This window comes from Panthera uncia, assembly GCF_023721935.1.
Source record: "Panthera uncia isolate 11264 chromosome B3 unlocalized genomic scaffold, Puncia_PCG_1.0 HiC_scaffold_1, whole genome shotgun sequence".
Taxonomy (NCBI): domain Eukaryota; kingdom Metazoa; phylum Chordata; class Mammalia; order Carnivora; family Felidae; genus Panthera; species Panthera uncia.
The window spans coordinates 86,538,295-86,563,527 of record NW_026057582.1 but is presented as its reverse complement, the minus strand read 5'-3'; the positions used below and the strand labels follow the sequence as shown (position 1 = coordinate 86,563,527).

At 43.4% G+C, this 25,233-nt stretch overlaps 2 protein-coding genes across 2 annotated transcripts in view; both read left to right on the top strand.

Moving 5' to 3' along the window:
* Positions 1–12,079: 12,079 nt before the first annotated feature.
* On the top strand, positions 12,080–21,718 carry PATL2 (PAT1 homolog 2). The gene is made up of 16 exons (XM_049613542.1): positions 12,080–12,160; positions 12,416–12,506; positions 13,090–13,307; positions 13,954–14,034; positions 14,705–14,868; positions 15,381–15,458; positions 15,691–15,832; positions 17,110–17,230; positions 17,330–17,427; positions 17,640–17,693; positions 17,795–17,928; positions 18,071–18,230; positions 18,717–18,857; positions 19,932–20,029; positions 20,871–21,020; positions 21,464–21,718. Exons 1-16 carry the CDS (start codon positions 12,080–12,082, stop codon positions 21,480–21,482), a joined length of 1,830 nt encoding a protein of 609 aa, XP_049469499.1. The 3' UTR covers positions 21,483–21,718.
* A 2,302-nt stretch (positions 21,719–24,020) lies between these two features.
* Positions 24,021–25,233, top strand: part of SPG11 (SPG11 vesicle trafficking associated, spatacsin) — an 86,061-nt gene continuing 84,848 nt past the window's right edge. Inside the window, exon 1 of the mRNA XM_049613539.1 lies at positions 24,021–24,310. Within this exon, the coding sequence (XP_049469496.1) occupies positions 24,117–24,310 (194 nt within the window). The 5' untranslated portion in view covers positions 24,021–24,116. The remainder of the gene's footprint in view (positions 24,311–25,233) is intronic.

Genomic DNA, 25,233 nt, shown 5'->3' with positions numbered 1-25,233 from the left:
GCGTGAAGCCCCCTTAAAAAAGTCAGGACTCCCCTTCAAATGCCCTTTTTCCCTTTTGGCAAGTTTTTCTAAACCCCAGCTTCCCACTTTCCAGCTTGCTTAGCTGATACTTGCCTCTGGCCAGTTGGTGTATGTGGTCCCTTCTGGCTGTCCCCTGCTATGTGGGACCTGCATTTGACTATATGCTCTCTACACTCTGGTTCCTTAGACTTTTCTAAACTCTTCTCCTAAAAGAGAACTGCAAAGAAACCAGGAAGAAATTTTTAGTAAAGAATCAGTAATTCAAAACAAAAAGAATATAAAAAGGTGAAGGAGCCACCACACGCATACACACCATAGAAGCAGTCAAGGTACAAAGGAGGAAGTCAGAAAATTAAAGATTTGTATTTGTGATATTTTTCTTTATTTCATTACTTTCGTTATCCTTGTTACTATTATTGTTTTAACTGTAGATCACCTTGCCACAAATGGTTTGCCAAAAGACAGTTTACCATTTGTAAAGCTAGCCAAAAATCTATTTATTCAATGACTGATGACATCAAAACCTGAGGTGGGACTAGCCTATCTGGCCACTCGATGCCCTGAGGGTGTGAGTGGATGAGATGGGCTCCACCATCTACCCCAAAAAACCAGGCCATGACAGGTGGAAGGAGGTTCATTGAGCTTACACCCAGAGTTTAGTGAGAGGAAGTAGGGGAGGTTCCACAAAATTTGGATCATTCTATACATATTAACTGGGCTTGATTATTTTCATTTAATAATATAGCTATTTTCTATGTCATTATATACAGAACTGGTTTCTTATTACCAACAATTTTATACTTTTCTCCATATCACACCTTGTGGTAGGGAGAATAACCCCCTACTCTTCCATCCACTCAGATGTTCACATCCTAATCAATGTGAATGGTATAAGGGACTTTGCAGGTGTGGTAATGATTAAGAACCTTGCCATGGGGAGATTATCAGGGAACACAGATTCTCCTCTAGAGCCTCTAGAAAGGAAAGTAGCCTTGCCTTAATGTTAACCCCCTGAAACTCGGGTTAGATTTCTGACTTACAGAACTGTTAGATGATAAACTGTATTGTTTTAAGCCACCAAGTGAGTGGTAATTTGTCACAGCAGCAAGAAAAAACCAATCTATGCCCCTTTTTCAGAATCATGGATATTTGGGTCTTGGTTGCCAGGAGCCTAGTTCAGTAAAAATATTTGCCTTTCAAAGTCAAGTTTACCTGTTAGTTAACCAGATTCTGGTCAAATAGAGCATTTTTGGTATACTCATGTTTGAGGGAGGGCTATTGTCAGTTCAACAGCTGATGGGGTAGAAGTTGTACTGAAACTTGCATTGGTCAGGAGCTTTGGCTCTTCTTCCCCTTCCCATCATCACCCTCACCGACTTGGCTCAGCCCCAGCTGTCACTTTTCTGGACTATTTCACAGACACCACACACCAAATGGGCCAAACCACTTCTGCCCTACCTGCTGTTGCCGGTGTTAAACAGAAAATGAGAGGAACAGGAAGAGCCTTCTAGTCCCCAGGACAAAGGTCTCCCAAAGCTTTGCCTTCTTTTTTCTCAGCCTGGCCCCAATCTATCCATCAGGTCTCAGTGTGCATCGCCATCCTTCAGTCATTCAACTAACCTTTACTGAGCACCTTGCTAGGTGCTAGGCACTGGATTGGCACTGGGGGAACATCTTTCCTCAAAGGCTCAGAGACTCTGGTTTATAGGTGTATGAATAAATTATAATCCAAGAAAGCAGTTTAACTCCACCTGGAGGGGTTAAAGAGCCTGCAGAGGACTTTGGTGCCAAGGAAAGAATGTGGACTTTATCCCTTAGATCATGACACAGGTGCTGTGAAGCTGTTTTTTGTTTTTGTTTTTTTAACTTGTCTGTGAGGCTTTTTTTTTCTTTGATATTTTAAAAAGCTTTTCCACATAGCTTCATGTTTTTTCTACTTATAAAATTCATATTCATTATGAAACGTTCAGCCATGGGGTGCCTGGGTAGCCCAGTCAACTGAGGTTCCGACTTCGGCTCAGGTCACAATCTTGCCGTTCAGTTTGTGAGTTGGAACCTCGTGCAGGGCTCGCTGCTGTCAGCCTATTAGCATAGAGCCTGGTTCAGATCCTCTGTCCCCCTCTGTCTGCCCCTCCCCCACTTGTGCTTTCCCGAAAATAAATAAATGTTTAAAAAAAAATAAAAAGAAAAGTTCAGACAATATAGGTAAGAATAAAGAAAAACATTTAAATTCTCTGTTACCCTACCACCCAAAGATAACTATTGCTAATGAATTGATGTTTGTTCCCAGATTTTGTCTATTCATATACAGATATACATATGGATATACATGTTTACAAAGATGTAATTATTCTGCATATATTTCTTTGCAAATAGCTTTTTTTAATTTAACTATATATCATGGATAATATATCCATTTCTATCATAATAGAGATCTATGTAGGTTTTTCATGCTTTCATAGTACAATTGACCCTTACACAGCCCCACCCTGTCTGCAGCTGAAAATCTGCATGTAACTTTTGATTCTTTAAAAGGTTAACCACTAATAGCCTTTTGCTGACTGGTAGCCTTAACAATACTATAAACAGATGATTAACACATATTTTGTATGTTATATGTATTATATACTGTATTCTTACAATAAAGTTAAGAGAAAAGAAAATGTTAAAAACATCATAAGGAAAACACATTTACAGTACTGTACTATATTTATGGGGGGAAAAAATCCACCTATACCTGGACCCACACAGTTCAAACCCATATTGTTCAAGGGTTAACTGTATTTCATTATATGAATATACCATACTTTTTTACCCAACCCTGGACTGGGGACATTTCCAGTTTTTCCCTATTCTAACACATGCTATACACTGTGAAATTGCCCTCGAGAGACTTTGTATGAGGTTACCCTCCACTGCCCAATAAAAAGAGTGCTCATCTTCCCACATCCTTCCCTAAGCAGGTTATTATCATTGAAAAATTGCATCTCCTTGTTTGACCTAATTTTTTAAAAAAGTTTTTAATGTTTATTTATTTTTTGAGAGAGAGAGATTGAGAGTATGAGTGGAGGAGGAGCAGAGACACAGAATCTGAAACAGGCTCCAGGCTCTGAGAAAGCAGTCAGCATAGAGCCCGATATGGGACTCGAACCTACAAACTGTGAGATCATGACCTGAGCCAAAATCGGATACTTAATTGACTAAGCCACCCAGTTGCCCCGACTTCATATTTTTAAAAGGCAGTTAGGTTGAACGGTTTTTCACATGTTTACTTACTATTTGTGTTCCTTGTTCTATGAGTTTCCTATTCATGATTCTGTCAGCCAAAATCCCCAGTCACTGGGAACAAACACTGCCTGATGGAACAGAGGAGTTTGTTTAAAGAATATTTATTAGGCAAATGTTACCAACTGCTAGGTGAAGGATACACCGAAGATAATTTATCATCATCTGGACTTTGTGTGTGGGATTGAAGTTTTCTCAAAATAAAATGTTAGAAGGAAGAGAGCCCTGAGGGGGAAAAGGCAGAGGGTTTGAGAAGTAACCACAGTCTGTCCTAGATCCCTCTCTTTCTCAGACTCTGCTCCCTACTCTGAGGACAGTTGCCACTGCCACCTGGAGATTCTCAGCCATCTTGAATGAGTGAGTCTATCTCTTTCAGCCCCACGTCATAGGTGACAAGAGCCAGGCAGCTTCTTGGCCAGCCTCAGCCCTCCAGGACAGCGACTTCCACCAGACCATATCCCTGATGGCCTTACTAGAAATCAACTAACAAGTTTCAGACAAAGTAGGATATTGACTTTCATCTTGCCTCTACAGGAAGTAAAACCTCAGTTCTTGAACAGAAAAAAACCAGGTGAAGTACACACGATGGAGACTCTATATTCAGTACCCTAACAGATGACTTTTTTGGAATTAATCCTGGAGAACAGGGCCAAGAATAAGAGGATATATATTTTAGGCACAGATGTGTTGGATCTGAAACCAGAAGATCTAGATCCTGGAGCACAATGGAACTATTATCATCATCAAATCAGGGTTAAGCAAATGTAGTGATATCCAAATTCTGCTTAGAGCATTTGAAGCTCATAGTAGAAGGAAATATACAAGGAAGCAACAAGGTAGAGTTGATTTCTGGTCCACAAACAATTTGGTGGTCAATGGCGTCAGCTATTCAAGTTTTGCACTAAGCCACCTGTTTAAAGATTAATAGAAAAATAGAACTTGAGGGGCACCTGGGTGGCTCAGTCGGTTGAGCGTCCAACTTCGGCTCAGGTCATGATCTCACAGCTTGTGAGTTTGAGCCCCACGTCAGGCTCTGTGCTGACAGCTCAGAGCCTGGAGCCTGCTTCAGATTCTGTGTCTCCCTCTCTCTCTCTGCTCCTAACCCACTCGCATCCTGTCTCTGTCTCTCTCAAAAATAAATAAACATTAAAAAAAATTAAAAGATAAAAGAAGAACTTGAAACTCAGACTATTTAACATTAAAAAGAGAGGCCAAACTATGTAACAAATTGTCATAGTCAAGATGAGTAATAGTCTCTTCCAACTTGTTTTCAGGCAGTAATGTGTGAAACAAATATAATTAAAAAAATTTTTTTTAATGTTTATTTATTTTTGAGAGGAGGGGAGGGGAAGAGAGAGATGGAGACACAGAATCTGAAGTAGGCTCCAGGCTCTGAGCTGTCAGCATAGCTCGAACCGGGCTTGAACCCACAAGCAGTGAGATCATAATCTGAGCTGAAGTGTGAGCTTAACCCACTGAGCCACCCAGACACCCCAAACAAATATAATTTAAATGTGAAAGGAAAGTCTTTACTTTTGCCTGATCGCATTTATTCAATTGTACTTAGTTGTGTAACAAAAATATTTTGCAGCCTTTATGTATAATTCAGTGAAGCCCTGCATTTTCCTAAGTTTGAAAAAATTTTTCCAAATGTCATAGGTGAATTAAATAAATGAACATTGAGCCTAAATGCAACACCAAACAATCTGTTTTGAAAAGTTTCTTTTAACCAGGAGTTTCTATGTAAATGTGGCAATTACAGATTAATCCCAGAAAGTTGATTTACCTGATTATGGATTGAATATAGATTTTGGAAGACAAAGTCTCAGCTTTTTTTTTGTCTGCACCTGCACCTCTCCTATAATGTAAATGGAAGCATAGTTTTGAGAAAAAATAACCATTTTGAGACTTTAATAACCAAATATTATATTTCAATGTAAAATTCCGGTAAAAACATAGTAAGTAGTTTTATATACTTAACTTATATCCCCCAAGGTCATGGCTATGGACTGAATATTTGTGTCCACCCCCAAATTCAGATGTTGAAATCCTATCCCCAAGGTGATGGTATTAGGAGGAGGAAATTTTGGGAGATGATTCGGTCATGAGGGTAGAGCCCTTATGAATGGGAATCATGAATTTATAAAAGAGATTCTGAGGAGCTCCCTCACCCCTCCCTTCTACCATTGTGGACACAGTGAAAGGCATCATCTGTGAGCTCTCACATAGAAAAGAAAAGAAAGTGGGCTCTCATCAGACACTGTGTCTGCCAGCACTTTGATCTTGGACTTGCAGCACTAGAACTGTGAAAAAAATTTTTTTCTGTTGTTTATAAGCTACCCAGTCTCTGTTATTTTGTTACAGCAGCTCAAATGGACTAGGACAAAGTCATACTTTTCTTATTTAAATTAGGACTTTTATTTTTTTAGAAGAAGTGAATAGTATGGTCCAAGATTTCTTAGTCTCCATAAGGATTAGATGTTCTGTGTGAACAGACATCCAGCACTTACCTAAAGTTACAGGATTTTAAAAGTAAATATGAAAGAAAATAGCAATCTTATGTTTATATTACCCATCAACAGTGTTACATTAATTTTGATATGGTTGCAGACTGGATAATATTATCAGGAGTTGTAAAGGAAGTATTTCTAAAAGGATCTGGACTTAGCATAAATTCTCCTTTCCTGAGCCCTCAAAAATCTTCAGACACAGTAAAAAGAACTTCATCTAAAAGTTATTTTAAATAATTTTTAAAGGCAGGGGCACCTGGGTGGCTCAGTTGATTGAGCATTCAACTTCGGCTCAGGTCATGATCTCACAGTTTGTGAATTCGAGCCCCAAGTCAGGCTCTGTGCTGACAGCTCAGAGCCTGGAGCCTGCTTCAGATTCTGTGTCTCCCTTTCTCTCTGCCCCTCCCCTGCTCACACTCTGTCTCTCTTAAGAGACAGATTTAATTTAAGATTACCGGATAAAAATAAATTTATTTTGTTTGCCATTCAGAAGCCTTACATTTTTACATAGACAAATTTACCAGTCACCTTTCATGGTTTATGGATTTGAGGTCATGGTTACAAGGACCTTCTCTACTTCAATTTTTTTTATAAATTTTTTATTTTAATGTTTAGTTATTTGTGAGACAGAGAGAGACAGAGCATGAGCAGGGGAGGGGCAGAGAGAGAGGGAGATACAGAATCTGAAACAGGCTCCAGGCTCTGAGCCATCAGCACAGAGCCCGACGCGGGGCTCGAACTCATGGACCGCGAGATCATGACCTGAGGCGGAGTCAGATGCTTAACCGACTGAGCCACCCAGGCGCCCCTCACATTTTTAAAGAAACTCACACTTTGAGTATTCTTGAGGTTTAATTTTTTTTTTTTACTATTTAAATCTTTGTTCTATAAGAATTTATGCTGGCATAAATATGTCTTCAGTATAGAAGTTATACTTTTTTTAGTCAAATCTTTGTCTTTTTTGACTTTTGGCTTAGATATTATAAAGTTTGTTTTCTTAGAATGACATTTCTTGGAAGCAACGTGGAAAGTGGGCTGGAATAGACAGACCCAGGTGGCAGGCTAGAAACCGCATCTGACAAAGTCTCCAAGGGGAAGGAGACTGAGGACCTATCCTGTTGTAGATACTGTGTTAAGTGCTGGAAGCACAAAGATGAAGACACAGCTCTTTTCTCAAATGGGGGTGACAAATACAGAAACAGCATTACAACTCAGTGTGGTAGGTGCTATGAGAAAATAGTGTAAGAACCAATGAGTGCACAAAAGATGGGCATCTCATCCAGCCTGGAAAGGAGGTGGGTGTCCGAGAAGTCTTCCTGGAGGAAGTGAAGCCAGAGCTAAGTTTTTCAACCCCATTTGAATATTTAGAAAATTAGAATAAGACGGTTTAATGAAACATCTGAAATCACCCTCCAGTTAAAATAACTTCCTTTGCAAATTCATTTTGCTTGTGTGACACAATGAAGAGCATATTGCCTGTTAAGATACATGTTTAATATCATTGAAAAGAAAGACAGAAAGAATTGGGACAGGAAGCTGCTTTGATCAACAACTGAATACAACTCCCAGACAAAAGGAGAGAGGCCCCCAGGCCAGGGAGAGAGATCCTGGTGTACACTGATTATGAGAGAGGGCTCCATCAGAATTCCACTCTCCCCACACAGCCAAATATAGTTTATAATTTCTGAAACCCAAACTAGAAGGCAGAGAACTTGAAGACTGGAGGCTGGAGAGGCAGATTTTAAGGATCTTATGCCTTCTGTAATGGACAGAAGATAAAAATCACTGAGATGCTTAATTGGAAAGTGTCAGATCTGATGAAAGGATTTGGAAGTCACTAGCATGTAGTGGGTAGGAAGACATGAGTGGATGAGATTGCCCAGGAATACCAAGTTGCAGAGGACTCAATTCAGGGCATGGGGGTATTCTTGATCCCTTTGAGAATGTGAGGAAAGCTTTGGACTGTCTGTCTAGAAAAACGTACATGTTAAAAATCACACAAACCTACACAGTTTCAGGCAACTATCAAATTAAGAATATGTGACATAGAAGGGAAAGAGGAGAGGCATAAAGAAGAGGATATTTGGATGGTGATGAGGAGAGCAGGAAAAAGGCATACAAGCAGCAGAAAGGAAAGATAACCCAAGGCATACAAGAAGAACCAGGAGACTGAAGTGTTAGGAAGCTGTGGGAGAATAGAGATATAAGGAGGACATGGTCAATAGTGTCAAATGCTGTCAAGACTTGAGCTAAGGTAAGAGCTGAAACCCGTCATTTGCACTTAGAGTTAAGAAATCATTGGTAACTGTGGATAGTTTCTGAGGGGTGATGGGCAATGGTAGTTCCAGATTTTGTGTCATTCAAGTAGTGTTTAGGGGTGGTGACTGGGTAGAAGTGAGGGTAGGGGATTTGTCTTGATAGTGTGTTTGCAGAGTACTAACATAGGGTTGAAAAACTGTCAACTGGCCATAGGAAGGGTTGGGAAGCTTGTGGAATTGTTCATCTGTCCCTTGGTGCCCTCATTATGATGGAGTCAAAAGCCAGAGAGCAATGGTTGAAGGAATGATGTGAGTTGAGGAAATGCAGAAATTTGGTTCATCGGTAGGAGAGAGATAAGTGGCAGTTAAAATGAGAAACAAAAACAAGAAAGGGATTTTTATTTCTAAAAATGAACACATCCTGTTATTTTTACACTATGCATGCAGCAGGTGGCTCTTCATAAGACCTGGTCTCTACAACAACCTAATAAATCACTTCTGGAACACTGACATTCACCACTGGCCCTTTTATTTTTAATACCAAAGTGAGCTATTAGGAAATTCTTGACAGAAACAGCTGAATGACATTACCAAAAAGGCCTGATCCCAATTTGGATATTTGAAAAGTTTCAGTAACTTAAACTTAACTAAGCTACTTAATCCCCCCCCTCCCCCGACTTATATCATTCTAACATACAGCAAAACTTCTGCAACAAAATTTTTCTTTAGAGGAGCCAAGAATCACGGTCCTATAAACCATGATAACAGGACTTATCTAGCGGTTTTGATGTAGAGAAGTTAGTTTCATTTTCATTTTTATTCAGAAATTCTACAAAGTCACATGCGGTTCATTTAAACACAGGCTGTGGATATATGAATTCAGCAAAGTTCCGGGATATAAAATTAATGTGCAGAAATCTGTTGCATTTCTATATACCAATAATGAAGCAGCAGAAAAAGAAATCAAGCAATCAATCCCATTTGCAATTGCACCAAAAACAATAAGATACCTACGAATAAACCTAACTAAAGAGGTAAAAGATCTCTACTCTGAAAACTGTAGAACCCTTAGAAAGAAATTGAAGAGGATACAAAGAAACGGAAAAGCATTCTATGCTCATGGATTGGAAGCCCAAACACTGTTAAAATGTCTGTACCACCCAAAGCAATCTACACAGTTAATGCAATCCCTATCAAAATACCACCAGCATTGGGATGCCTGGGTGGCTCAGTCAGTTAAGGGTCCAACTCTAAATTACACCTCAGGTCATGATATCATGGTTCATGACTTTAAGCCCCACATCAGGCTCTACACTGACAGTGCGGAACCCGCTTAGGATTCTCCCTCTCTCTGTCGCTCCCCTGCTCGTGCTCTCTCTCTCTCAAAATAAATAAATAAACTTTAAAAAATACCACCAGCATTTTTCACAGAGCTAGAACAAACAATCCTAAAATTTGCATGGAACCGCAAAAGACCTGAATAGTCAAAGAAATCCTGAAAAAGAAAACCAAAGCTGGAGGCATCACAATTCCAGACTTCAAGCTGTATTACAAAACTGTTATCATCAACACAGTACAGTAATGACACAAAAACAGACACATAGATCAATGGAACAGAATAGAGGACCCAGAAATAGACCCACAAACATATGGCCAACTAATCTTTGACAAATAAGGAAAGAGTATCCAGTGGAAAAAAGACAGTCTCTTTAGCAGTGGTGCCAGGAAAACTGTACAGCAACTTGCAGAAGAATGAAACTGGACCACCTGCTTACACCATATACAGAAATAAATTCAAAATGGATGAAAGACCTCAATGTAAGACAGGAAGCCATCAAAATCCTTGAGGAGAAAGCAGGCAAAAACCTCTTTGCCCTTGGCTGCAGCAACTTCTTAACACATCTCCAGAGACAAAGGACACAAAAGCAAAATGAACTATTGGGACCTCATCAAAATAAAAGGCTTCTAAACAGCAAAGGAAACAATCAGCAAAACTAAAAGGCAACCGACAGAATGGGAGAAGATACTTGCAAACGACATATCAGATAAACGGTTAGTATCCAAAATCTATAAAGAACATCAAGCTCAACATCCAAAAAACAAATAACCCAGTTATGAAATGGGCAGAAGAGGGGTGCCCGGGTGTCTCAGTTGGTTAAGCATCCAACTTCAGCCTAGGTCATGATCTCGCTGTTCCTGAGTTCAAGTCCTGAAATGGGCTCTGTGCTGACAGTTCATAGCCTAGAGCCTGTTTCAGATTCTGTGTCTCCCTCTCTCTCTCTTCCCCTCCCCCACTCAGGCTTTGTCTCTCTCAAAAATAAACATTAAAAAAATTTTTTTTTAAGAAATGGGCAGAAGACATGAATAGACACTTCTCCAAAGGAGACATCCAGATGGCTAACAGACACATGAAAAGATGCTCAACATCACTCATCATCTGGGAAATACAAATCAAAACCACAATGAGATACCAACTCACACCTGTCAGAATGGCTAACAAGTCAGGCAACAACAGATTTTGGCGAGGATGCAGAGAAAGAGGATCTCTTTTGCACTGCTGGTGAGAATGCAAACTGGTGTAGCCACTCTGGAAAACAATATGAAGGTTCCTAAAAAAATTAAAAGCAGAACTACTCTGTGACCCAGCAATTGCACTACTAGGTATTTATCCAACGGATACAGGTGTGTTGTTTCAAAGGGGAACATGCACCCCAATGTTTATAGCAGCATTATTGACAATAGCCAAAGTATGGAAAGAGCCCAAATGTCCATCAATGTATGAATGCATAAATAAAATGGGGTATATATACATATATATATATATGTATATATATATATATATACATATATATATATGTATATATATATATATACACACACACACACACAATGGAATATTACTCAGCCATCAAAAAGAATGAAATGTTGCCATTTGCAATGGTGTCGATGGAACTAGAATGCATTATGCTAAGCGAAATGTCAATCAGAGAGAGAAAAATAATACGTGATTTCACTCATATGTGGAACTTAAGTAACAAAACAAATGAACAGAGTGAGGGGGAGAGGAGAAAGGGAAACAACAAGAGACTCTTAATAATAGAGAACAAACCGAGGGTTGATGGAACGAGGTGGGTGGGGGATGGGTTAGATGTGTGAGGGGTATTAAGGAGGGTACTTGTTGTGATGAGCACTGGGTGTTGTATGTAAGTGATGAATCACTGAATTCTACTCCTGAAATCAATATTGCACTGTATGTTAAGTAACTAAAATTTAGAAAACATAATAAATACAGGATATGGGCACAGAACCCAGCTCACTCAGGTGTTAGATGAGGCTCAGGTGGGTCTTAGGTTTTTCCTACCAGCTGTACTGATGTGCTCATTTTTGTTGTTGTCTTGTTTTCTTATTACTCCTGAGCTTTTGAACCTGTTTTCCACTGGAGTAGCCAAGAAGATACAAGATTGTCTGGGTAACTCATGCAAATGGGTTTTAACCTTGACGATCTGGCTTCTAAATTCACAGGGGTCCCTCATCAGTTAGAGCTAGGTGGCAGATTTTAACTCAGAACACCCAGTGAAAGGCAAGCATCATCAGGTGCACTCAGGATCTACAAGTGCACTGCCCAAGCGCTGAGATCTTGGTTCCTGGCAAATCGCCTCAGAATGCCCCCAGGGCTTTCCAATCCAATTTTGATGAATCAAAACCTAGGGACTGAAGGGAACATAACCTCATAACGCTCCTATGAAGGGTGTGGAAAACAGGGATCCTTTTAACAAATACCTACTCCCAAATATCAATCCCCATAAACTGTACTCACAAACTTGGTGGTTAAAAATGGAATTTATGTCTCTTGCCATTTCAAGAGTTTTCTCTATTATTAGATTATATTCTCATACTTCTATCAAGGTGCAGTGGTTGGGGGGATGCTGGCCCTTTAAGGGGGCAGCAAAGGAGGGGCTGGGACTCTTAAAGCCAGGGCAGCAAACAAGCCAGGCCTAGGCTGCCATGGCTAAACTAAGTGGAAAGAACAGCAACAGTCCAGTGGTGGGTGTCAACAACAAGGCAGCTGTGAGGCCTCCAGGCCAGGTGTGTATCTGTGTGGAAGTGCTTCTCCAATTCCAAACTTTGTCCCATTTCTGACCCTTTGCTCCCTGCAGCTGGACTGGTGAGGGCACAGCATGGGGCTTTAAAATAGTCTGAAAGCCCAGGATCCTGCTTCAAGACGCTGGGCCAATACTCCTCTGACAACCTTGCTAGGGGGAGATCATGGTTCTTTGAGGATGGATGCCATGACATCCTTACTGAGAAGGAGGGTGTCTCTGGGTTTCTTCCCTGTCTCAGGTTTACCTTCCAGAGGCGGATGGTGTTATCTTATCAGAGGAAACAGCCGTGGCGGAAGTCTGCAAGCCTGCAAAGATGACATGTCTTGAAGGTATTGACAATTAGGCTGTGATACCTGGATGAAAAGGCTTGGGGTACAGAGACTTGATGGTCTGGTTCAGTGGATGGTTATGGGCCTGGTGTCCAGAATTACTGGCAGTGACTTCCAAACTCTTTGACTTGCTAGCTACATCACACTGGTGACTGAGGTCACTTTTCTGGGCCCTATTTTCCTCTGCTCCATTGTGAAATTATCAATAACAGTCTTGCAGGACTGCTCAGCATTAAAAGGACACATACATGTAAGGTATCTGGTGCATAGTAGGCTTAAATTGCAGTGGGTCCTGGTAGCTGGAACTTGATTGGTTAAGGAGGCACTCAGGGCTGTTATGTGGGGGAAAGCAAGTGGAGAAACCTGGGGTAGTACTTAGGCAATTGGAGAGATATGGAAAGCAAAAGTGGTTGGCACCTGTCAGGTTCCATTTGTGCTAGGGGAGTGGTTAGGGGCAGGTAACGAGGGGGAGACATTGTTTGAAGAGTGTGCTGGAGGTGACTTGTAAACAGAGGTGCTACTGAGAAGCAGCCTCTCTAGAAAAGACTCTTCACGCCTGAGTCCCCATCTACTCCCTCCTCAGGCCCCCACTTAAACCGAGGCCTGAGCAAGTGCTGTGGCTCCTTGGCTCCTGAGGAGGAGCCAGTATCTGCCTCCCAAATGGAAGACGAGGAGGAGGAGGAGCAGGAGATGGATTTGGATCCAGATCTAACCCCAGACCCGGAGGAGGAGGAAGAGGAGGATGAGGAAGAGAGTGATCTCGGGGATCCAGCTGTCCTCAATGCTGTCCACAGCACTCAGGTACCAGGACAGGAGGGGGTGGGGTAACTGTTGTCCTGAACCATCTGCGGCTTACAGACTGTTGCTAAATATCCTTCTCTTCACTCCTTTCTAGCCCCTCGCTTTAATCATTTGGCCATGACTACATGACCTCCACACCTTTCTAAGATAAGTTCTGGGTTAACACTTTCTATTTTAGGCTTGAACCTGAGTAGAGACACTCTCCTTCCTTCTTCCTATTTCCCACTTAGTTTCTGATGCTGTCTTCACCTTAAAAACCAGGTCCTAGAAGGGTTGTGCATAGCCCATAGGTGCTCGTCCAGCTCCTGGTGCTGAAGGTGAGTTTTCTTTGACCCTAGGCCCCATGTCTCAGCAGTTCATTCCTGGTATTTATTCCCCTGGATTCCCACAACCAGTGGAGAGAGACCAGGGTTCCCAAACAGAAATGAAATCACTCAGATTCTCCCTCAACCCACTCCTGAGATACAAGTCTTGCCTCCCCTCAAAGGAAGCAGAGAGGTCCTGATCCAGTTGATTTTGATTACAGTGGAGGGCCAGGCTTCCACTGTCTTGCATTTTGGAAGTGGTTGGCCTTCCCGCACCCCAAACCCAGTGGATGCTGATGACCACATGGCTCTTTCAAGCCTCATTCTTCCTCCCATTCTAGAGAGGTCTTCTCAACTCCCCTGGAATCAAGGCCTCTGGTGTGTTGGGGATGTCACCTGCTTCCTTGCACTTTCTGTGGCAGGTGAGTCACTTCATTATCCATCCTGTGAGAAAGTAATGGTGTGTGGAGAAGAAGCATGTGGAGTGTACCTTAGTCTGCTCTTGACCTTGCTCTGGAAATGGAGCACCCCAAGTGAGGTGCAGGTATGGGAGGCAGGAGATACCTATAGTCTAGGGAAGGTTGGTAAATGGTAGAGGTGGTCAGGGGACAACTGGCCATCCAAGTGAAAAAGACAAACTAGAGCCATCCTTTCACCTCCCAATGTTTCAGCAGATGAGCAGCATTAAGCTTAGGGCTGGAAAGAGCACCTGCCCTTAGGTTAACTGTGTAATGAGAACATGGCATGGGGTAGAGGAATTGCAGGAAAGCCTACAGGGAGAATAAGAAGACAATTGCAGCTCTGGGGAGGAGGAGTCCAAAAAGAGGCAAAGAAGCATTGCCCCAGTAGCTGAAGGCACAAGAGTCTGAGGGAAGACCATCACAGAGAGGAGAGACGGAGACCGGTGATGACTCACCAGACAGGAAAAGCGCATGCCCCCACACTATCAGGGACTAAGGAGCTGCTCCCTAGGAGGTGACCAACTCTGTTGGGTGAGGTTCTTATGGGAGAAAAGGCAGGTGACAATATAAAGGTGGGAAAGGCATGTGGCAGCAAGAGCAGCATTTGTTGCTGAAGATGCCCTTTTCCCAGACCTCCAAATTCCTCTCTCAGACGCTGGACTACCTCTCTCCTGTTCCTTTCCGGACTACCTTTTCCAGTACCAGTTCTCCAGCACGACACTTTGGACCTCGACTTCTCCTACCAGACCCAACTCTCTTCTGCAGCCCACCAACCTCATGGCCCCCTAGTTTCAGGTACTGGCTCAGTGAGCTGGGCATCCCAGTGTCTCCCACAGGCTGAACTCTTCTCCAGAGGGTTCAGAAAGTAGTGGTTTGAGGAGGGGTGGAACCACTCCACCAACTGCCACAGAAAAACACCTACAGAAATTTAGTAAGAGAAGTGTGTGGTAGGGTCCAGTCATTTTCCCCTCACAGATGAGGAAATAGAGGCCAAGAAGGACTAAAAACTTACTTGAGGTTAGCTGGCATGGCAGAACTCAAGTTAGGACAGAACTCCCAACAACCAGGCCAAGTCGTTTTCTCTTTTGTCAAGATTTCCCGCAGCCAAATTGCAGGAAAATGTATCTTCGAGGGGAAAGTGAGCCCTGCTGAGCTAGGGTTGTGATGTTTTGTGTGGCTGACTTTGGGGGAGGCACATGAACAGATGGAGTTGCTTTAGATGTCCAACTGAGGTTACCAGAGGCTAATTGAAAGGGAGGGCAGGGAGCTGAGTGCTTTCTTTCACCCAGCCCAAGTTTCCTTCTAAGTCTTCCTAGTCATCTGACCCAGCTCCACCCTCAGCACCAACGGATCTTGCAGCTGCAGCAACATAGTCGAACACCAAGGTAAAGCCTGGATGGGCAGCGGGGTTGAGGGCAGCTCGTATGCATGCTGAGTATTCCTATGTGATTGGGCATCTCTCCAAAGCCCCTACACAAATAACACTCTCCCAGTGTTGCCCACCTATGCACTCTGTTCCATCCTGCCCAGATGGCTCCACTCCCTGCTTAACTCTCCTTGGGACATTCACTGTTCAGGGGTGGGAAGGTCTAAAGGAATGTTCCTTCTGGCTTAAAGTCCCCCAGCCAAGAAGCCTTGGTCTCAGCAGCCAGACCCCTATGTTAACCTCATGACCCGAAAAGAGAAAGACTGGGTGATAAAAGTACAGATGGTTCAGCTGCAGAGTGAGAACCCCTGCCTGGATGACTATTACTACCAGGTGAGCCCCAGGTGCTCTTCTCCGCCTCTGACCTTGGCGTCAAATGGACCTGGACTCCATCAGCCTTCCAACTTTTTTTCCAACTTTTAGAGGCCATGTCCAGTCAGGTGGGAGAGACCATCCCTACAGGATAGGGGCCATATTTCTAAAGCTGACATCCCAAGATCGTTATCCTCTATTCTCCTACACTTCAGACAAATGGGATTATTTACAATTCCCCAAACATTGACATTTTGTCTTCATCCTTTGCCAAGAATTTCCCCTACTCAGCCTTGAAATAAGAACTTTTCTGCCTTTGTACACTTTTGTGGATCTTAGAAATGTCTTGTTATAAACCTTCACCTACTTTGTGCTTTTTTAGATATGATACATGAATCTCCTAAATAGTGGGATTCAATTTGTTGAACTGAATAAATGCCGGCAGAAATTTTCACTCCTTACCTTCTGTTCCCTATCTCTCTTTTATTTATGAGGCAGGTCTTAACTACTGATTTTGGATGTTGTCTAAGCTGTGTTCCACTTTCTTCTTAACTTCTATGAGCCCCCTACCAAGTTTCCGACCCTTAACCCCTTATTTAGACTAATTTCTTTCTTCCTTTCCACCATGCTTCAAAAACTCTTCTTTCTGCCCAGATCACTGAAAGCAAAATATTTTTATACTCTTGCCTTTTTGGCACTGCTCCTAAGTGAAAGAACTTTATTTAAATCCTTGTTTGACTCACAGTCAGTGGCTTTATTTAGCTTGGGATTTTACAGATTTCTTTGAGAAGATACTAGAGCTGCTGGGCCATTCCTCAGAAGCATAAAACTGGCCTAGAGTGCTATTGGCTACTGGCCAGTTGACAATAGTGCCATCTCTGTACTGCAAGCTCCTCATGGTTCTTCATGCCATCAGATAACTGTAATTTGGGAAAGCACAGGTACAATCACAAAACCAAACAGGGATTGGGGGCGGAAGATGTGTGCAATGTGTATACTGGGAATAAGGAATGAAAGAAGGTTGCAGATGTTGGGACAGGTTTGCTTCCTGGATTTCCACCTTGTTCTCTGCCTTCTCATCAGAACTGGTGGTGGTATCTAGCTCCTCAGGTCCTTAGTACGGAGACCCCAATACAGATGGCACGATGCCCAACTCAAGATGTCGGCAGAAAAGCCTAAAGTGCCAAGATCATTTCTGAAATGAATGCTGTAGGAAAGGATGTATTAAGAAGTTGCATTTAAGAACCTTAATTCTAAGTTGAGATGAGGATACATTTTTCTATTCCATGGACTCTCAGGAATATTATCAGAAACTAGAGAAGAAGCAGACAGAGGAAGAACTACTTGGGCGAAGGACCAAGGTTGAATCCCTCAAGCTGGTAACACCTTACATTCAGAAGGCGGAGGCTTATGAGTCAGGTGGGACCAGGGCTGACGTGGTGGGTTGGGATAGACATCCGGATGAATAGAGGGTGGAAAGGGGAAGGGAATGTGTTTTTTTGACTCCTTTTTGTGCAGTGGTTCGAATCGAGGGTTCCCTGGGCCAGGTAGCTGTATCAACATGTTTTAGCCCTCGTCGAGCTATTGATGCTGTACCCCATGGATCTCAAGAGCAGGTAGAAGTGTTAACTCTCCAGAACCCTTTTTTTCTCCCCTGTTTTGGAGAAAGGACTGGGGCATTGTCATGCTTGAGATCAGATTGTGACCTAAGAGTGATAAAGAAGTGTGGTCAGACTTTGTGTTAGCCTTTCTGGCTCAATTTATAGCTCGCTTGAGGCCTGGGCTGCTGCTATGGAGGTGTGGCTGATGGCCTGGGACTCTCTCCTAGGAGATGGGAGCTGCAAGCAGTCAGAGGCTTCAGGTGTTGTCCCGGATTGAGAAGGTGAGCTATCAAGTCCTTAGGGATGAGTTCCTAATTGACCCTTGAGAATGGAATATTGCTCATATTGACCTCTTCCTCTTTTCCCACCCTCAAATTGCCAGATGTTCATTCAGTTACTAGAGCTAGAACAGGGCCAGAAGGATGGGCCTCAACAGCTCTGCTACTCCGAACAGAAGAGCAACCAGGTTGAGAAGCTCTTCCAGGCCTTAAAGACCCAGGAGCAGAATAATCTGGAGTGAGTGTGGGAGGGTCACACCTCCAGCCCAGGAAGGGCAAGATGAGCAAAGACACTGACTTTGCTTCTGCCCCTCCTTTCTGGCATGTAGCCAGAGCCCTCTATACAGAGCCCTGAAAATGTTCTCCTTTCTCACATGTAGGGAGGCAGCAGATGGCTTCCTGCAGGTGCTCTCCGTGAGGAAGGGGAAAGCTCTGGTGGCAAGGCTGCTCCCTTTCCTGCCCCAGGATCAAGCTGTTAGCATTCTTCTAGCTATCACCCACCATTTGCCCCTCCTAGTCAGAAGGGATGTTGCCGATCAGGTATTGTGGCACTGAGCAGAGGATACTTTTGTGGATGGGTGAGGGATCCTTCCACTTAATCCTCTGTCCCCCACCCCCAGAGATGCTGGAGAAAGTGCTGGGCAGGGGGAGGTCAACCTGACACCCTCAGGTGGGTGAGTTCCAGAACAAACTACTATAGGAACAACTGATGAACTTTAGGTACAATAAACAAAATACAGGCATGTGTCGGCACAGGTGTGAGTGTGCTGTGGAGGTTTGAGAAGATAAGGACTCCCTGAGAAGTGCTAGCCCCATGTCCAACTTTGTTAGGGAATCCTAACATCCTAAATAAGTGGGTATTGGAAGACCAGTATTCAGGTTGGAGAGACATGAATAATGATAGGCTGGGGAAGTAACCTGACCAGGAAAGTGCCAAAAGCAGGTCAGCAAGAAAAGGGGGTAGAGGCAAAGTAGGAGGAGGTGAAGTTGTAGTGAAATCTGAGAGAGGCACTTACCTTCTTGCAGGCCCTACAAATGTTATTCAAACCTCTGGGCAAATGTATCAGTTACTTGACCTTCCATGAACTCCTCCAAGGACTTCAGGGGCTAATGCTGTTTCCGCCTGGCTCCTCAGAGCGACCAGTCACTGTGATCCTTCAGAACCAGGTAACACAGTGTGGAGGCTTTTCTCTTGCCACAGATGGCCTTCAGGTGCTATCACAGGCAAGGAATAAGCAAGGGAGTGCTAACTTTCCATCTTCGCTGCAGTGCTCCTCCATATCTAGTAAGCACTAAGATCACCTGGAGAACTCACAGAACACCGGTTCCTTGGTCTCACCCCTAGAGAGTCTCATTTAGTAGACTTGGAGTGTGGCCCATGCATTTGTTTTTGTAACAAGCTCCCTGATGGTGCTGAGGTGGACCTCTAGAGCAGAGGTCACCAAACTTTTTTTGTTTTTGTCTTTTTTTTTTTTTTTACATTTATTCATTTTTGAGAGTGAGACAGAGCATAAGTGGGGGGAGGGGCAGAGAGGGAGAAGGAGACACAGAATCCGAAGCAGGCTCCAGGCTCTGAGCTGTCAGCACAGGGCCCAACGTGGGACTCGAACTCATGGACTGCCAGATCATGACCTGAGCTGAAGTCGGAGGCTTAACCGACTGAGACACCCAGGTGCCCCGTCACCAAACTTTATTGATTATCTCTTTTAGTAAAAAGCTCTGAATCATGTCCCCCATGTGCTTGTCTATAGGTCCTACACATGTGAAACTATACTAAGTACATACCTTTATTATGTAAATTGAAAGATAGAAAAACTTAAGTGAAGACTCTAGATGTGAAAGTTCTGATACCTTCTAATTACCCCAATGGTATATCTTGTGAACCCCTCTCTGAAGATCTTTGCCTAAAGTAATGCTTCATTCAGTGGGGTCCACAAACTACCTGCATCAGATTCCTGGGTCTATTCCTGATGTATAGACTCTGACTCCTGAGAGTAGAACCCACAAGTGTGCATTTAATCAACTCTCCACAAGGATCTTCTGGAAACTTGAAAGCAGTGATTTCCTTCTAAAGGTCTGAGAGTTCTTTGGCCAGCCATTGTAAAACCTGACCATTTTACAAGTGTTGTACTCTATTTTTACATGTGAACCTTCCCTTTTAATTGGGAACGTGGCAGAGCCAGGAAAGCACTGCTTGCCTATGGTGAACTCCTCTTACCTTGGATATTCTATCACTTGCAGTTTGGAATTTCTTTGCTCTATGCCCTGCTGAGTCATGGGGAGCAGCTGGTATCCCTGGAGTCTTCTCTTAAGGAGTCCAATAGTGATAATTCAGCTTGGTAAGATCTTATGGCCTTGTAAATACTATGTCAGTACCCCTGGGATGTATAGGCTGAGTCAGATGAGATATTTCCTGAGTGGTATATTCTAGTATTGGGAAGGAAGTTGTATAGAGAAGGGAAGTTGTATAAAGACAGAGACAGAGCATGAGCATGTGAGGGGCAGGGAGAGGGTGGGTGGGCGGGGGGGTGGGGGGGGTGGGGAGTATGCAGAATCTGAAGCAGGCTCCAGGCTGTCAACACAGAGCCTGACGCAGGGCTCAAACCCACAAACCATGAGATCATGACCTGAGCTGAAGTCAGACGCTTAACCAACTGAGTCACCCAGGCACAAACCCCCCCACATTTTTTCAATGTTTATATACTTGAGAGAAGCAGAATATGAGTGGGGGTGGGGCAGAGAGAGAGGGAGACAAAGAATCTGAAGTAAGCTCCGGGATCTGAGCTGTCAGCCCACGTGGGGCTCAAACTCATAACCAGTGAGCTCATGACCTGAGCTGAAGTTGGACACAACCAACTGAGCCACCCAGGTGCTCCTTTTTTTTGTTTTTTCTTTTTTTTTTTTAATACTTATATTGCTCACGCATGAGCATGAGCAGGGGAGGGGCGGAGTGACTGAGAATCTGAAGCAAGGAACTTCAGAGTTCTTAATATAAGAAGGAGCATATGTAAAGCACTAAGTATTGTTTGGCACATAGAAACTCTGCAAATGTTCCCTTAATTGCTACAAGCACAAAGGCTGATAGTGGTGGTGGAAAAATAACTAGGAACCTTGGCCTTGAGTTCTGTTTACTACATAAATACAAAGACTCTGAGGTTTTCTGTCTTTTCTGCCCGCCAGGACAGACATGGTGGTTCTGATCGCCTGGGAGATCGCCCATATGCCGACAGCCTCTCTGGCAGAACCCTTAGCCTTCCCCAGCAACCTTCTTCCTCTGTTTTGTCACCATGTGGACAAACAATTGGTACAGCAGCTAGGGGAGAGGATGGAGTAAGTGATGGCAGAAACAAGGTCCTAGCCCCTTGTTCAAGCCCAGTCTAGGTTCTGTCACTTTGTTCTTGTTTTAAGCTAAGAATATGAAGGATACCTTGTTTTTAGAAGTTGTTCCAGATATCAGCATTTACTGAGTAACCAGTTGGTCCATATTAGGGCTGTGACGCCTATTTCTTCAGTCAGACTTTTTAATTTATTCCCAGATGGCTTTCCTCATTTATTATGCTAAACTGCTTAAGGGCAAGGATGAATAGAAGCTGAATGGTTAATTGAGGAAATATTTGAGGGACAACTACTCTAAGATAAAAGCATGAACAACATGAAAGGTCACTTGTGTCCTTAGAATTTACCATCTGCTGGAAGGAGTCAGATACTAATCAAATAACACAAATATTTTAGAAAATATAATTGTTTACAGTTAACATCTGTTCTCTTTGTAGGCTTGCTTGGATCTACTGATCCAGTTCTGGAACATGTACATGTAGGAAAAGTTTAATCATCAGACATTAGCTATATGAGCTATGTCTTCAGAGATCCAGAGAGTCCAAGGACATTTCTTATGCCTTGATATATTGAAGGACCCCAACCAAAACATTTTCTTACGCTTGCATTAAAAACCTATGTGATATGCCTAAAATGGCATGACACGATAAGGTATAATTAAAGAGCTAAAAGAATGATGTGTTCAAACTTGTTATAAGCTGGGAGATGCAACTTGTGAATGCCCTAAGAAAGTCCTTAATAAAAGGGACAAGGTCTTGTTATGCCTAACAAAAGTATGACCTGGAAATTTCTTTACTGTTTCCATTTTTTTTTTTCTGGTGTATTTATTTACTTTGAGAGAAAACAGGGAAGGGGCAGAGAAAGAGAGAGGAAGAGAAAGAATCCCAAGCAGGCTCCAGTGGGGAGCCTGATGTGGGGTTAGAACTCAAAGTGTGAGGACATGACCTGAACTGAAATCAAGAGTCATGACACTTACCTGACGGAGCCAAACAGGTGCCCCCACTACTGCCATTTTGTATAAAGAGAAAGTAGCCCTCTTTAAGCTAATAGGATTGGATATAAATATCTCCCTTGGGGCATGAAATGTTTGTTGATGAATACATGACCTTGTTTGTCAAGTTAAATTAATCACTGGAATCCCTTTTTTGAACCAGGCACATTTTATTTTTTTTTTTAATTTTATTTTTTAACGTTTATTTATTTTTGAGACAGAGACAGGGCGTGAACAGGGGAGGGGCAGAGAGAGAGGGAGACACAGAATCTGAAACAGGCTCCAGGCTCTGAGCTGTCAGCACAGAGCCTGACGCGGGGCTCGAACTCACAGACCGTGAGATCATGACCTGAGCCGAAGTCGTACGCTTAACCGACTGAGCCACCCAGGCACCCCTAACCAGGCACATTTTAGGTAGTAGAGTAACAGCAGTGAAAACTCCCTGCTCTTCTGAAGGTTACATTCTGGTTAGTCAGGGGCTGATGCAAAACATTAAGTTGTGATCAATACCTTGGTGTGTCAGGAGTGACTGCAGTGTAATGGTCCAGGAAGGACTGTCAACAGTGGTTACAATTAGGTAGAAGGGAAAGTATTCCACACAGAGAACTACTGAGCACAAAGCTGCCAAGTGAGAATGAATTTAATGTGTTTCAGAAAAAGAAGGAAAAGTATGGCTAAAGTACACAGAGAAGGTGGGAGGGTGATGAGTTTGGAGAGAGGTAGGCAAGGTATAGATTTATAAGCCATGACTTAAATATTGGAATTTTAACTAATGGGAAGTCCAAATTTTAAACTGGAAAGTGATGTGACTTCATTTTTAGGTCACTCTGGCCTGCTTATTGTTAGAGGAAGAAGGGAGAAAGCAGAGAAAAATGTTCAGAGGTTTCTTCCATCAGTTCAAGCAAAACTTGAAGAGGAGGGGCAGAGAAAGCAGAGAAGAAATTTGGAATAGGTCTTGGAAGTAAGAGTTGGCAGACATTGCTGATAGGCTTGGTAACAGTGGGGGTTGATAGGCTTGATAACCGTGGTTACTTGGATGACTTCAAGTAAAGTGAATGGTGGGTGCCCCATACTGAAGTGGGGGGAAAAAACAAGGAAAATAGGGCTTGGGGAGGGTGGTTAAGAAGAGTCAACTAAGAATTTTCTTAAGGGGATATAAAAACGACAGCAGGTAGTGGTCTGTGTACATTAAGGGAGGATTTCTTTTGAGAATATCATGTGGACTTGGTATAATGTCAAACACCCCAATAAAGGGGGAGAAAGCAATGCAGAAGAAAAAATTTTACAGACTCCAAGTCTTAGAACAAGAAGGATGTGAGAAGGATGTGAATCAAAGCACAAACGGAGGAGTTGGCCTTTGGTTACCTGTGTGTGAATGTGTTAAGATAGTGATGTTTATTAGACCTTCCCAAATTCCTATTACACACCTCTAATTTCTTCACCCTCTCTGTTCCGCTCCAGCTCTGAAGATTTTTCATCATACTTCCTTGATAAAAGACTAGTAATGATACAGAAACTCTACCATCACCCCACCTTTACTACCCTATTTCTTTGCCCTTTACAATGGATATTATTTGACTTCAACATTCAGGTCAACTCCCTAACAAGAGAGCAGTCCACATTACCAAAGACGTGATACCACCTAGGTCCTGTAAGCGAAAATAACAGTAGGATAGTAAAAGCAAAGGAGAGAGAGAGAGGCAGAGAGAGGCAGAAACCGGGTTCCAACAGATGGAAAGCATTTAGAGTAAAAATACAGAGGGTAATGCCCCAGAGCGAGTCAAGTTGCTGCAGCCTGCCTTAAGCCGCTAAATTTGGTCCTTAATTCTTTCAGGGTAGTTAAGCAAACAGACTTGAGGAAAAGGCAGATGGAGTTTGGTGGGTCAGGTTGGTGCCGGCCTCCATTGGCGAGAAATGCAATCAGCCGAGACAGCTCAGCTGTCTATGCCGGAGTCACGAGACAGCGAGCGAGGCGGCTACACTGCGCATGCCCAGGACGCAGATCGGCTCAGGTGACCGGAAGAAATGGCCGGACCAAAATGGCTGCAGAATAAGCAGCCGGCAGGGCTGCCAGCTGGGGCAGTTGCAGCTCTAAAGCCATGGAGCGGGTTCTACCTATGTTGTTGGTGCCAGTCCCAGCGGAGGCAACACGGCGGCTGGGATCCCGGGCACAGTTGCACAGAGAGCAGGAGGTTCTGGGGAGCCTAACAGCTGCAGGCAGCCTGCAAGTGCTTTCCTTGGCGCCGAGCGGCCGGAGTGGGGGTGCCAGCTGCCTCAATGGTCCCTTTCGGCAGTAAGTGCTGCGGGAAGGCTGGGCAGTGTGGGAGGAGTCCGGAGCCTTAGTTCGGCTGGCCCCAGTGCTACCCCTCCGGGTGTGGGGGTAGCGGGGAGAGGAGTGATAAACACTTGAGAGGTGATCTAGGTGCCCTCTTAGAACCTTTTTCTTGCTTTGCAGCCCCACCCTCCCTTCCCTTGTGAGGGGCGGGGAGGGGTAGGGGGTGGGAACAGAGAAGGTATTCAGCTCCTTTGCTGGCCGCAGGGAACCTGGAGTGGGTCCCAGCTCGGGCGCGGATAAAGTCAGCATAGGTTGATTAATCGTTACTGTGCTGTGTACCGTGCCCATTTTCTTTCAGTTAAATCCCTTAAAGATACCAGTTGGGGACAATCTCTAATTTGAATCATCTTGATACCTTTTTCTTGTGCATGAAACAGCGACTGCCTTCACACATGGTCTCTTCCCCCCGCCTGCCTCCCTTCTTCAAGGATAGAACCTCGTTTGCCCACTCATTTATTGCTTAACAAATATTTATTACACGCTTACTGTTATATAGGAGCAGTGCCCCAGAAGTTGAACAAAATAGCAAAGGTTGCGTGATTTGGGAAGACCGAAAAAAACAAAAAACAAAAAACAAAACACCTAGTTATAATCCTATACTAACTTTCCACTTGTGTAACTGTTCGGCCAGGAGTTAGAGTTTATGTCATTAAGTTTGAGAGTGTCCTCTGAGTCTTTGGGCTTTATTTTTTTTTTTTTTAACCCTTAAGTTTTATTTACGTGATCTCTACACTCAGCATAGGGCTGGAACTCCCAACCCAGGGTCAAAAATCGTATGTTTTCTGACTGAACCAGCCAGGCACTCCTGGGCTCTTTTTAATAACAGAAAACATTTTGGAAACGATCTCCTCTTTAAAACTTAATGTAGTCAGGAGGGGTCT

What these genes read in the sequence shown, in the direction of transcription:
- PATL2 (XM_049613542.1), top strand. Translation starts at nt 12,080, where the DNA reads ATGGCTAAACTAAGTGGAAAGAACAGCAACAGTCCAGTGGTGGGTGTC. An exon ending in CTGTGAGGCCTCCAGGCCAG is followed by an intron (nt 12,161 to 12,415) that starts GTGTGTATCTGT and finishes TCCCTGTCTCAG; the next exon opens with GTTTACCTTCCAGAGGCGGA. An exon ending in CAACATAGTCGAACACCAAG is followed by an intron (nt 15,459 to 15,690) that starts GTAAAGCCTGGA and finishes TCTGGCTTAAAG; the next exon opens with TCCCCCAGCCAAGAAGCCTT.